We start from the raw sequence: 13,082 nt of genomic DNA on the forward strand, positions 1-13,082 counted from the left end.
TAATGCCAATGGTCCTTTAAACCAAGGCATATTGTGCTACATGCGTTTTCACTTGCTTTCCCTTGATACTTCACTGTCGGTATTGATTGTCTCACCCAAACCGCTCGGACGGAGCTAAAATATATTAGCACCAAGACGTCACAGGGTAGATCCATGGCTCCAGGAAGCGCCTTAATTAGATATGTCGGCTGCCCAGTCACCTCATATGCTACATAAGTACTGTAGTTTCCATCAACGAATTACACAAAAAATGAAAAATTCTATCTGACTGAGTCATCACGCTTTTCCGACGTTGACTCCAATTTGACCAGAGTTAGCTCTGAATGCATCGATCCTTTCTATGTGGAATGATGCACCGGTAAGGCACTTCCTGGACCCATGGATCTACCCCGTGTCGTCTTGGTGCTAATATATATTAGCTCCACCCGAGCGGTTTGGGTGAGACAATCAATACCGACAGTGAAGTATCCATTTCTATTCTAAAACACCTCAAATTAAATGTCGAATAGTGTGGTTTTAAGTGCTTTTTGAAATTCTTCCACATTTTGCACCAACCCAAGCGGTTTGGATTGTCTCACTCAAACCTCTATGGTGAAAACGTGGCTATATACTAAAATACATTATCCATGAAAATGAAATATTCTCACTCGGGAGTTTTTCTGCTTTGTATGATCATTTTATCTAATGTATCCTACATGTACATATACTGTGGAGACGCTATTAAGCCGGTTGAAGAGTGCCTGTTGAAAAAGTCTACATTACGTGTAATAGGCCTCCCGGACCAAAACCGGCTAAATAGAGTCGACACAGTATATACTTTATTCTCGGTTTTAAACGACCAGTCATCCGTTGGCCATGCCCAAAACCACGATCACAATACTGCATAGCCACATTCATGAATGGAGGCATGTCTTCAAGCGCGAATTCTGTCTTGATTGGCTAGTTTACCAATTAATTGATAGATTTGACGTAACCGGCTGGTTATCATACTAGTAATCGACACCATTTTTTTCAATGAGCGGCAAAGATAAGATTACACACTGCGGGCCTATGCCTCGTATTGGCCTGAGCGTTAGCAATGCTAAATTATGACCGTCTCATTGTTGAAAAGGGGCCGGACATACCACATGCTGAATTGATCGTTTAAAATCGAGAATAAAGTATATACTAGTACTTATGTGATATTTCTATATGCTATTTCTTTCCTGCGGAAGAATAGAAAATAAATAAATACACATACACAATATAATATATATATTCACTAAGAAATGATAAGAATCACGGAAAAAGTTAGGAAAAAAATTAACCGCTCCGGGTTTTGAACTCAGGTCGCTGGCGTGATAGGCCAGTGTCTTTACAATTCCTAAAAATGGAGTGGCGATCTTGCATGTATATCTCAGGTGCCGGGCTCTGTTCATACGAAAAAACACACGATCTCAGGATGTTCATACGAAAACACACACGAAAAACACATTCCGCGCTACAAAAAAAAAAATACTGTATACGTTGCATTTGCTGGCCCACCACCACAAGAAGACCAGAATAGGCCTATATTACTCCTTATACATGTTTTAGGCCTTCATAGATCAACTGCATTGTTCAGGGAATTAGGCCTAGGCCTGTGGGAAAAACTGACATAATAACACATTGATTTGAACACACGGGGCTTTATTGGAGAGCATTACCCTATCAATCTCACTCATCTAAATCTTCAAGAAAATGAAGATCATCTTCGGGATTATCAGCATCAACTTCAAAGTGTACCTCATCATTTTGATGAGGCGGATTTTCTTGATTGCCTTCAAGCCCACTCACTCACCATGCTGTATTGATTGCTTCTGGGGCAATTCTCTCCCAGGCAGTTGATACCATCTGAATTACAGCATCCCTGGTGATTTGTGGGGAACGACCATGAATGTCATTGTTCTCAATTTTCCACTCCTTCCATAGGCGTCTCATTGTACATTTGAAGCTGCGGATGATGGTCAGATCCAAAGGTTGTACCAGTGAGGTACATCTCCCTGGTATCAGCCCTATGAACCCGGGAGTGTCCTCTACATGGTCACGCACTTGTTGATGCCGGTGCGCTGGGAACATGTCCCAAATTAGGAGGAATGGAAAGTTGTCTCCCACAAACGGTATGAGGCAATCATTTACCCAAGCAATCAGTGTCTGCCAACTTGCCCAGCCTGTTTGCGAGCCCGTTACCCGCACACCATTGGGGGCAGTTGCCCGAAGTCGAGCGATTTCTGGACCATCATCGCGCAGACCCTTGAAAATTATACTTGCAGGGAGTTTTCTCCCACACGCAGTCATTGCTAAAGTCACCGTACACCCTAATTTTGCATTTCCTCGCGAAGTTCGTATGTCCACTTGTTTCAAACCTTTCAAAGAGTACGTGTACGTGGGTGCGATGTCCCAAAGAACAAAAGTTTCATCCATGTTGACGATAATCTGTATTCCATTATCATTGATAATGTTTCGGACCTCATTTTGAAATGCCGTTACCAACTCTGCAGCATTGAGCGGTATTGATGTAGAGTCTTTGCAAGTCTTCCTGTAGCTAATACCATGACGAGTCAAGAAACCTTGTAACCATCCACTTGATGCTGAAAATGGTATGAGATGAGGGTGCAGTTCCATCCAATGTTCTCTCTGTTCCTCAGGAAGATCGTGCCACCAAATATTGAAGAACCGTTCACCCTGGAACATCAGGTTACTCCCAGCTATTGGAAGACCATGTTCTCGACGCTGTAGGAACCAATCATTTAAGAGTCTCTCTACCTCTGGCCATCTACCTGAAATGAGAGAGGAAAATCGTAAGGGCCACATCACCTGCGGGCCTACCAGCCCCCAACTACATTTCACCTCATTCACCTGATTCATTTCCCCGATGCACCAAGGTCATCAGGATAACTAACCTGTGCCATCAATTCCATGTTGCCTTAGCCTTTGCATCTGTCGCAATCTGTATGTGGATTCTCGGTGTCTCTCGCGCAATTCATCCTCTTCCTGTATCCATCGCGCAATGGTCCTTCGGGGAATGCCACGTAGCTGTCCATATTCTGAAGGAGTAATCCCATTTGGCCTTGCAATGTTCAGCTCATGGTACTCATCAAGTCGCCTGATACGAATATCTAATGATTAAGCGTTCAGTCTGCGAGGAATTACGACGTTTTCATTATCACCAACAGCATCATTTTCATTACGGTCCTCCTCAGCTCCATTCCCATTGTCCTTGCACCAAAGACGGTGCAAAATCAGGAGAAAAAGAATTGTCCTTACAAGCATGCTGACAACATCAACTGCCTTGGCCTCAACATCTTGCTAATCAATATTGCATAAGATTGTTTTCAAAGGCCTAACTTTCATTGACAGTTAATGTCAGTGTGCCAGCAGACTGCTGACAGGGCAATCCGTAGCTTCCAAAATTATTATACAACATTTCAGTGAATGGTGACAAATGGAACTCTCCTCGTGGCCTTAAACACGTATAAGGAGTAATATAGGCCTATTCTGGTCTTCTTGTGGTGGCCAGCAAATGCAACGTATACAGTATGGAGAGTTAGCTGAATGGCTTAACGGGTAGAATCTACATGCACATACTAAAAAATAGGATATTCCATCCAGCGGTTAAGGCGGTGGTAGACATAAAGATACTTATACAAGTTCTAGTATTAATATACAGATTAATAAAAGATCAACAATCAACGTCCAGCTTAGCGTGTTATGGCGAATGCATCAGCACTCGATCAACTTTGAGAGGTCCAATAAATCCACACATTTACATGAACTGGATCCTTATTTGAACTTCATGGAGATTCGAAGGTTTAGTTGGCAAGGTTGGTAGTCTGATTTAACGTGAATATTTTGCGATGCTTTAGTGAACTAACGTGATCTATGCTTTACCCTCCAAATTATCGGTTCTACTGTAGACATTAATTCCCTTATACACATGGTGCCCATCAGACGTCTGATAGTATATTTGACATATGCTCCACTGTTGGTCAACCCATACCATATGTCGAACAAATCGTTTCCTATCCACTGCCATCGACCTTTGAATTTCAACATTACGTCGAATTACCACATACTCGCCCTTTTCATTCAGAATCGAGTTGGTTCTTGACAAACATAAAAGCAATTCGACAATGCTTATATATGACTGAGTTAATTCAAAACGATAAAGGAATATTCGACTTTTGTAATTCGTCCATAGATGTATCGGGTGGCCTTTTATTAACAGCGTGTGATACTTCTGCAGTGCTGTTTTAATGCGTATATCAGGAAAAAACATAAACTTTAGAGAATCTGGATGTCCCAAGAGAAAAGCAGCGCCATATTCAAATAAAGGTAGCAGTTCACTGCGGATTAGCTTTGCTCCTCTAATCAAAGGAAGGTAGTTGTAGACAGTGTAATTATGTAACATTGTACATATCCATTCGTTATTCTTGAATTCCCACTGTACATTATACAAAGTCAGCCGCCACAATTTTCTTGAATAAATCTTCCCAAAATAAGCGATTGTAGCCAGATCAACGCTGAATGCAATCCTACATATTTCCTTCTCTTTAGCTGGAATTATGAGACGTCCAACATGTCTGCCTGTCGTAAAATCGTATATCTTTCCATAACCAGAGATAGCCTTTGACTTCTTGAGACGTAACGAAATTATATACTTGGAGATAATTTTGACATAATGCCTGCCTGGCCCATCATAGTAAGACATATTATATCTTACCCGCGAGCTTTGACCATGGTGGCGAAAAGTAACATCGGTTCTATAGAAAATTAATCGTTTCCAAGGTACAGGCTGTTCATGATAGCTTACCAAAAGCAAAGGAAATGTGGCATGCATTTCGACTACAAAACTATTCCTTTCCGTTTTTATTGGTGGTAAGAAAGGCAGGAATTGAACTAAACGATATTTAAGAATGCTAATCGCCTATGAAAAAAATGAAATTTATTCAAAATGATTTTGTTGCGTGTATCTTTTTATCTGAAAAAATCCCCAAAGAACGTTGTACCCTCGTGTTGCACCATTTGATTAGATAATATTGGGCATCTTGTGGACGAACTAGACCTAATGAAGCCGTCTACGAGTAAGCAAATGGTCGAATGCCTCACACATCGTAAGACACTTATTAACGAGAAAAATTTCTGCCAAAACTGAATTTGAAAAAGGCATTTTTTTATCTATGATGCATCAACCACTAAATTTCGGTAGAAAGCGCGATACTTAGTTTAGTGCCAACTGAAAATGAGCAAATTCGCCAACTTCAACAACAGGGATATTTCACCGTTTAGACTATACATGGCCGAGAAAATACTCCATCCAACCAGGAGATAGAGGCCTTTAATCAGAATTTTAGGTAAGATTACTTTGCCATGTAAAAAGGGGTGCTGATTCCAAGAACAGCAGTCCTATTTGCACCACTCAAGACAAAATAGCCATTTTAACCCTTTGTTTTTGATCAACATTTTAGGTAAGGAGATTTTGACCGGCCTATTTGTTGTAGAAAGGGGTCCTGATTCCAAAAATCCCAATCTTATTTGCACCACTTAACACGCTTAAGACAAAATAGCTATCTTCTGGGGTAAAACGTTTCCCTTGCACAATAGAATTCTATTGTGTATCCATTGTGTGAAGGAAAACGTTTCTGGGCCACCCTGTAGAGTCAGTGGTACTGCTGTCTTTTATATATAAAAGCTGACACGAGACATTCTGTCGACTCAGTTGATTTTCTTGGAGACCGTATAAATTGAATTAAGGAACCATCCAGTGGGCTGAATCTAAAATGTTTGCTGTCACCGTCATTGTTTAGAGGATGAAAAGACGGAGTCATTTCAGAAAATACTATTTTACCGGACCCGTTCCTTAACAGTCCGTTTCGTGGAACAAAGGTCCTCTCCATCGCATTGCCATGTGGTCCAGGAAAACACAGTTGAAAAAATATACGGAAGTGTGGTTCTAATGAAAAACTTGACGAAACTCGGCAGTATCGTGTAAAACGTGTTTGTTTAATCAAATAAACGATAGGATTGCTTATGTCTTCTTTCTGATATACAACCATATGTACCCGTCTGTTAATGACCTGAATGGTGTAGACATCTCTACTAATTATCATAAGACGAGGTGATACATTGATAGGCAGAGAAACGCCTTTATAAAGGATAAGTTGAAAACTCCCATTTTTATTATTAACTCTTTTTGTGTTGTAAAACGTTGCTTTTGTACGACCTTTAAAATTACACGAGACTACCACCTTCTCCTGAAATCCTATTTGAGCTCGTATGGTCGATCCAACAGTGTAACAACTTTCTGTTTTTGGAGCGACAAGTGTTCCCAGAAAAATGCCTTTCGTAATATCATAGAAAATAAACCGTCCCCTCTGCCCTTTAGGTCCGTAAAAGAATGCAGTAAACTGCTTGTAGTCAAGCAAAGGATTCCAAGCAGACACATGCTTATAGAACTTAGTTCTGTACACTTGTCGAAAATATTCATCAGTCATATTGTAAACCAGAACATGGTGGTATGGTGTATTTTTCGGCGTCTTTAGCATCAGTATTCTGCCATATTGCTGATTAAAATGCCAGCTATCACCTTTATTGACAGTAAATTTGGGTAAAAATGGCACCCTAGCATAACCTTTATATACTGTCGTGTATATTTCCTATTAGTAATTGAAGCATTATCTTATGAATGTAACTGTTGAAAATTGGTTAATGGCTGTCTGTTGCCTGATAGAGTGTAAAACTCTTGTCGCTATTTTGTCGAACCGAACGTGCGCATGCGTGTCATAACATTTATATTCAGGTTCATTCATTACCACAGTCAGGTTTTTCCGATGGTGTTAGAGTGACAGCAAAATTGATGTCTGCCTGACGTCATTTTGTCATGTCTGTGTATGATATCAACCTGACACTCGCGGGATGTTTTCGGATCAACAAAGGTGAAGCTAGCCCGTGTATAATCATTTCTTTTCGTCCGTGTGTCGTGCCAAGACCAAATTATTATCCTCATATCATATTTGTGATCATGTGAATCGATTCAAGGCCAAGACAAAACGAAGTATTGTCAACGTCGAAACAAGTGAAACAACACCGTTGTATCGTTAGTGTCACGGAATCTTGACGTCATCGATGATCTTGCCGTCTATGAACGCAAAATCGCCAAAGATCGCCATGACGACAAATGATTCCGTGCACAAAGTGTAAAGTTTTTCTTTTGAAATGAAGATATGCCCCGGAAACCAATACAGGGTGTATAAAAAATACCCGGACCAGTTGCTCATTTCCGTAATATTTACACCTCTAGGATAGATATGACAAATACATGTAGATCATATGTGTATGGATCTTGATAGCTTCAAATTGACACCATTCATGTTTGAATAGAGTTCTGCATGGCTGGTCAGGCACTGTTTAAACAAAATGGCCTAAAAACTCATTGGTCACCGGGTGAGCATTACGTTTGTAATTGATGCTCTGTGTCTTATTCATCACTGCATAACATTCTAAAGTAACAAAATGCCCAGATGGTAGGAAAATCTGAGCCCACCAAAGATCAAGAAAACCTCCAGCCTGATTGCTCCATTCAAAGAACACGGGCCTGATCATGAACAGTCCACTACATAATGTCAGTTTTTGGCGCGAATCAATCCCATCGAAAGTGAATGGTAGATGGTTTTTCTAGATGGGACAAGTCTGTTGGGATACCCGACGAGGATGGCTTCTATCACTCTTGCCAAACTTCCCAAACGCGCTTAGTGACAATGAAGGAACTATCCTGTGGCCTTAGCTGTCCCATTATCCCAATTACCATGCACATAATGCATTATATTATATGTCCTCCTACCAACTGGGCATTACTTAAGAATGTTATGCAATGAATAAGAAGCCGAGCGTCAAATACAAACGTGATCCTCACCCTGCAACAATTGGGATTTTGGGCCATTATGTTTATTAAACTCTGCCTGACCAGCCATGCGGAACGCTATTCAAACGTAAATGGTGTCAATTTGAAGTTAAGATCCATACGCATAATGTGATCTACATTGTATTTGTCATCTCAATCCTGGAGTTGTAAATATTGGGGAAAATAGCAACTGTTCCGTTTTTATTGATACAGCATGTATAGTTTAAATTAAGGTATTTGACCCCTGTGACCTTAAAAAGTAGGTCAAACCTAAACCGCGTGTATTTTGTGATGTAGTCTAGTGAGAAGTGTCTACCGGAATTCGTAAAAAAAAGGAAAATCATTGCATTACGAATATAAAACAATGTTCTATATCGATTCCAGACTGGATATTGAATAGAAAGGGGTTATTTCCACGACTGCCGTGGACCGAACAGCGAAAATGACCTTACGTCCACGACATTTTTTGTAAGTCCCTGTAAGGGTCCGTGTCATACGGCATACGGCATGCCTAAAAATCTCACTTCTAGTTAGGGAAAACTAATGATATAGTCAACTGTTTTTCGTGAAGTTCGGGTTTTTAAAAAAAAGATGAACAAAAATATATTGACTCAAAAATGATGGGAATCACGGAAAGAATCAGAAAATAAGAAAAGGACATAGTGATATTCGAACCCGGCCGGGACGCTCGCATCGTAGGCAGGTGTCTTTACAATCAGGCCACGGGGGATTCTGTAAGAGTCGGGAGGCTCCTTTACATCTGATCTAAGTCTTGAACATTGCTTTTAGTGCAGTGATGTAAAAGAATTCAGATGCAAAATGTCGCCGACTCCATTTAAAAAAAAGAAGATAATTAGATATACTGAAATGAAGCCGACATTATCATCTAACTTTAAACCTGAGTGAAATAACAATTCGCTGCCTGAGGATTGGATGGAAATTGTCGTGGACGGAACGTCATTTCGGGCTTGCGTCCCCGACTCAGTCGTGGAAATAACCACTTTGTATGAAATAGTCATTTTTATAATTTTCACAGACATTTTTGCCAAAAGGATCAGGAAATAATTGAAGAAAAGGCTTTGCAGAGTGTGTTATTAATGATTATTAAAAACGGTTACAACGCACTAGTAGGGGATGAAATATTAGCCTTTGATGCTGTAAATATGTAGTGTATTATAACAGAATAGTAAAGAATATCACCTTTTTCTGATACATCCTTGAACCTGGATTCATAAAAGCCTCCTCCTTCTCCATGCACGTTCCCTTCTTTCTACTCATCTGGCAGATAAAGCGCGCATCGTCGAGCAGAACAGTTAGTGTTGAGCAGTCTGGGTGAATACAAAGGATAGCACAGGCCAATAGTGAAGTAACATATTGGGCTCCTAAATCCGGTTGGATTACACTCCAATCGAAGACAACTTTTTTGAATTGTGATCGACTACCACCAGCCGCGCCAGACATGATCTATCCTCAAACGAGAGTAGTTGACCGCTGCTATGCGTGCGTTTGAAACCGGAGAGAACCCGGGAATCGGTATTGATGATATAACATCCCTTGATATGTTTAACCTGGTCGGAAAATGTAGCGAACTACTCAATAGTATGGTAGATGACAGCACCACAGTAAATCTGATACAATGTTGATTTAGCCCATGCGACGTACTATTTGCACCGAACGAAGAAGCACGCATTCCTTAAAGGAATGGGCGGCTTTTTATTGCAGTATGTTTGTTCTTCTTCTGGTTCATCAGTAAACTATTTTTCTGAACGTGTTTGATGATTTTCCAACTTTGTTTCAGCTCTCAGAAAGTAGAAAAAGCGTTATTCGTTATTTCAGTACGCGCAAGTCCTGGCGCAAAATACATTTCCCGCCACTTGAGTGCACGCCGCGATCCGAGTTGACGTCACCCCGCTATTACGACGCTACGTCATTTCCATTATCGTCACAGTAGTGGGGTAATCAAGCGCCATCACAGTGACTTAGGAAAACTCATCCAAGGCTAGAGGTAGCGCTTAAAATAGTGCATCGTTCAACATGGAAAGGATCAACGCATGGAGAAATTGTCGTTTTTGTGTGCATTTGTTAATGGAACTTACTTTAGAATAGCAGGAGACTGGGCAGCCGACATCTGGGTAATATTGCCTTAATAATGCCAATGGTCCCTTATAAAGAATTATTAAAATGGAAGCTTAGGGGTTATAGCCTATTTTAAATTACGTCAGTGGTTCATCCGACTTCAGCATTTAACCTCATGCAGTCGGTATTTCAAGAAATTTTGAGTAGAGCCAAGGGATGCTGCTCAATCAGTGTTACAAACATTAAAAAAAGCATAATTCTCAAAAGCCAATTAACAGCAGTCAAAATATTTGAATTCTAGTCAGAAATGAATATGAAAACAAAAAATACTGGAATGCAAATCGGCAAATTTCTTTCTCAAAATATGGCATATTGGTTATTGTTATGGCGTGGTTATTGTTATCAGTCGATTGAGGACTGTGCCTCGAAGATGTATGCATCGGCCGGGCTTGCCAAACTTGGTTGATTCTCAGTGCTGTTCAGCAAGCGGCTCTCCAAACAGGGCAAAAATGCTGTCTGTTCGGCGACTGGCTTGCCGAATATACCCGACCATAATTATTTCACTCATGTCTTGCATTTTGATCCAAAGAACACCATACCGACTGTGAAGTACAGTGGTGGCAGCTACCTGTTAGGATGTTTGGGATGGGATTGGAGCACTCCGGAGAATAGAGGAATCATGAAAAATGAGGACGATCTGGATATTCTCCAGGGAAACCTGTGTATGAGACAGTCCGCCAGAAAGCTCAAACTGGGACAGAGTTGGATCTTTCAACAAGACAAGGATCCTATAAATATACTTCAAAATCGGTCGCTGGATGGCTTCAGAAGAATAAAGTGAACATCTTAGCTCATGCCAAAGCCCCTATTAGAATCTGATTGAAAATATTATGTAGACAGAGCTGAAAATGAGGGTCCGTGTGAGGAAACAAACCAATTTGAATGAATTGTACAGGCTGTGTCACGAGGAATGAGCCAAGATTCGGCTTCGGTATTGCCAGAAGCTTGTTGACAGATCCCACACGCTTAGCAGCTGTAAGTGGCGTGGAAGGCAAAACGACGAAATATACGACCAGTGTATGTAAACTTATGACACTCATGAAATATGCATTGTTCTCAAATTATGCCAATAAAAACAATGAAATCAATGAAACTAAAGTCTGCTTTTTAGTAGATGATGAAATGTGATGACAGGCTTCCTGTAACGAAAGGTCTTACATTCCAGCATTCTGAAGAGAAAGAGACAAAGACAGTGTTGTTGATTGAAATGTATGTAAACGTTCGGGCACGCCATGTACTGGACCACTGTATAAAACATCTCAATCAGTTGAGGAAATGTCACGTTAACACTGGCGGCCGCGGAATTTGAATTAAAGCCCTCTCTCCCTACTTACCCCATCAGTCTGTTATAATCCAAACCCCTAACATGGTATACACAATTGACTTCGATCGACGTTGTTTTACGCGAACTTTGTCACCGCGCGCACGGGAGCTTTTGGGGAGATCGGATGTTGGGAGTGACGTCCAGAAGGCGGAACGACTCTGCCGATGAGTGTAGTAGAAATACACGGTGTAAATACACGCAACGTGATAACGGAGCCGGAATGTAGCAGCAATACTTACAGCGTGACAATCAAAAGAGCCTGATGTTAGCGGGTCGTAGCCTACGAAAGCAGGGAACGATTTGGAACGTAGGAGAACGGATTCGAGCTGGGCGGGCATGCATTAGTCGAGTAGAGACGCAAGTTGTCTCGCCTAGTGTAAGACTAGGTAACTCTATATCCGAGCTTTGCAAAGTCGAACGATAATAACTGCTCCCAAACGCAAATACTGATCAATGTCGACACGCGCCGAAACTCAATGCGAAACTCCGTACTAGCCGTACTATTCCAGTATATATGTCATTCTCATCACTTGAATTCGCATGAGATTTCGTAACTCAGTCATTGCAGCGAGTAACGGCAATTACTGTTTTAGACTCGACATTTCCAATCCTTCACCGGTAATCATAAGCATCAGGAAAAAAAAACGTGAGCGAGGCATGAATAGCATTAATGTCGATCGATTTTTTTTGCTGAATACTGGATTTATTGGTATAAGGTTTATTGAATTATTGATCAAAGCTGAAACAATACTCAAATCCAGTATAAAATGTACATGATGTATATAGAGGTATACAATGTTGTACAAAAAAGGTCACTGATCGATGTACATAAAACTCACTTACTTAGAGGAATTCAGTAACCTAACTTCGTTTGAGTGATGAAAACATGTTTTTAACCATAAAATTATCCATAGCAACAGTTCAAATTTGTCTGTTTCAGACTCTGAATAAGGAGAAAATGATCACAAAAAGTTGATAATATTCTCAAGTTTTTGTGATTTTTTCCTTTTCTACATCAAGTCTAAAACAGATAATTTAGAACCGTTGATGTGATCATGTGTTGAATATCATGTTTTCTTAGGTTATTTAATTCCTCCAAATAAGTGAGTTTTGTGTGCATCACTGTGCTTTTTTGTACAGCATTGAATACCCACCCCCGCGGACTGAACGCCGGGCAATTCGTGCCAAGTCCAGATTCCGAGTCATCTGGTATTCCTGAGTTCCGAGTCCCTCGGTATATTCCTTGCAAAAATGGCTCTATCATGGCATACCATACCATAGTAGTATTTAACTGATGCGTTCATTCGGATCTAGAGATACTTGGCCTGCTATGGACTGATTTCAAGTACCTTATCTCTGCTAAGACGGCGTGACGAAGCAAAAGATCAATAAGCAAGCAAGAAAAACAAAAGCTTTTCCCTTATTGCAGCCTATCAGATGCAACCTTTAATATGAAACTTCAACTATCGTGTTCCCCAAGATCCCAAGATCCGAGATGCACAAGTTGAATTAGAACTTTATCGCGTCTTTGAAGGAAGGGAGCGCTGTTTTCCTAATCGACAAATCGTTGGACTCAGAACTCAGGAATACGAGATGACTCGGAACCTGGATTTGAATGGACCTTTCGGGATGAAATTTTGCTCTTCTCTGGTTTTGTCTACCGGATCAAAGCACTTAGGGTATCTGATAAAATTCGCGCCCACT

At 40.7% G+C, this 13,082-nt stretch overlaps 1 protein-coding gene across 2 annotated transcripts; it reads right to left on the reverse strand.

Moving 5' to 3' along the window:
* Nucleotides 1-1,541: 1,541 nt before the first annotated feature.
* LOC135503374 (tigger transposable element-derived protein 2-like) lies at nt 1,542-11,931 on the reverse strand. 2 transcript variants are annotated; one of them, XM_064796933.1, is made up of 4 exons: nt 11,618-11,931; nt 9,119-9,718; nt 2,922-6,674; nt 1,542-2,798 (listed from the first exon to the last, which is right to left on the reverse strand). In XM_064796933.1, the coding sequence occupies exons 3-4, from the start codon at nt 2,956-2,958 to the stop codon at nt 1,816-1,818; spliced, it is 1,020 nt and encodes a 339-aa protein (XP_064653003.1). In that variant the 5' UTR covers nt 2,959-6,674; nt 9,119-9,718; nt 11,618-11,931; the 3' UTR covers nt 1,542-1,815. The 2 variants fall into 2 exon arrangements, 1 of the variants encoding a protein (XP_064653003.1); XR_010449896.1 differs by lacking the exon at nt 11,618-11,931 and having other exon boundaries at nt 2,332-2,798; nt 2,922-4,945; nt 9,119-9,704.
* Nucleotides 11,932-13,082: the final 1,151 nt, after the last annotated feature.

This window comes from Lineus longissimus, chromosome 19 (genome assembly GCF_910592395.1).
Source record: "Lineus longissimus chromosome 19, tnLinLong1.2, whole genome shotgun sequence".
Classification (NCBI taxonomy): Eukaryota; Metazoa; Nemertea; class Pilidiophora; order Heteronemertea; family Lineidae; genus Lineus; species Lineus longissimus.

What these genes read in the sequence shown, in the direction of transcription:
- LOC135503374 (XM_064796933.1), bottom strand. Translation starts at nt 2,958, where the DNA reads ATGCAAAGGCTAAGGCAACATGGAATTGATGGCACAG. An exon ending in ACATGGAATTGATGGCACAG is followed by an intron (nt 2,799 to 2,921) that starts GTTAGTTATCCT and finishes CTCTCATTTCAG; the next exon opens with GTAGATGGCCAGAGGTAGAG.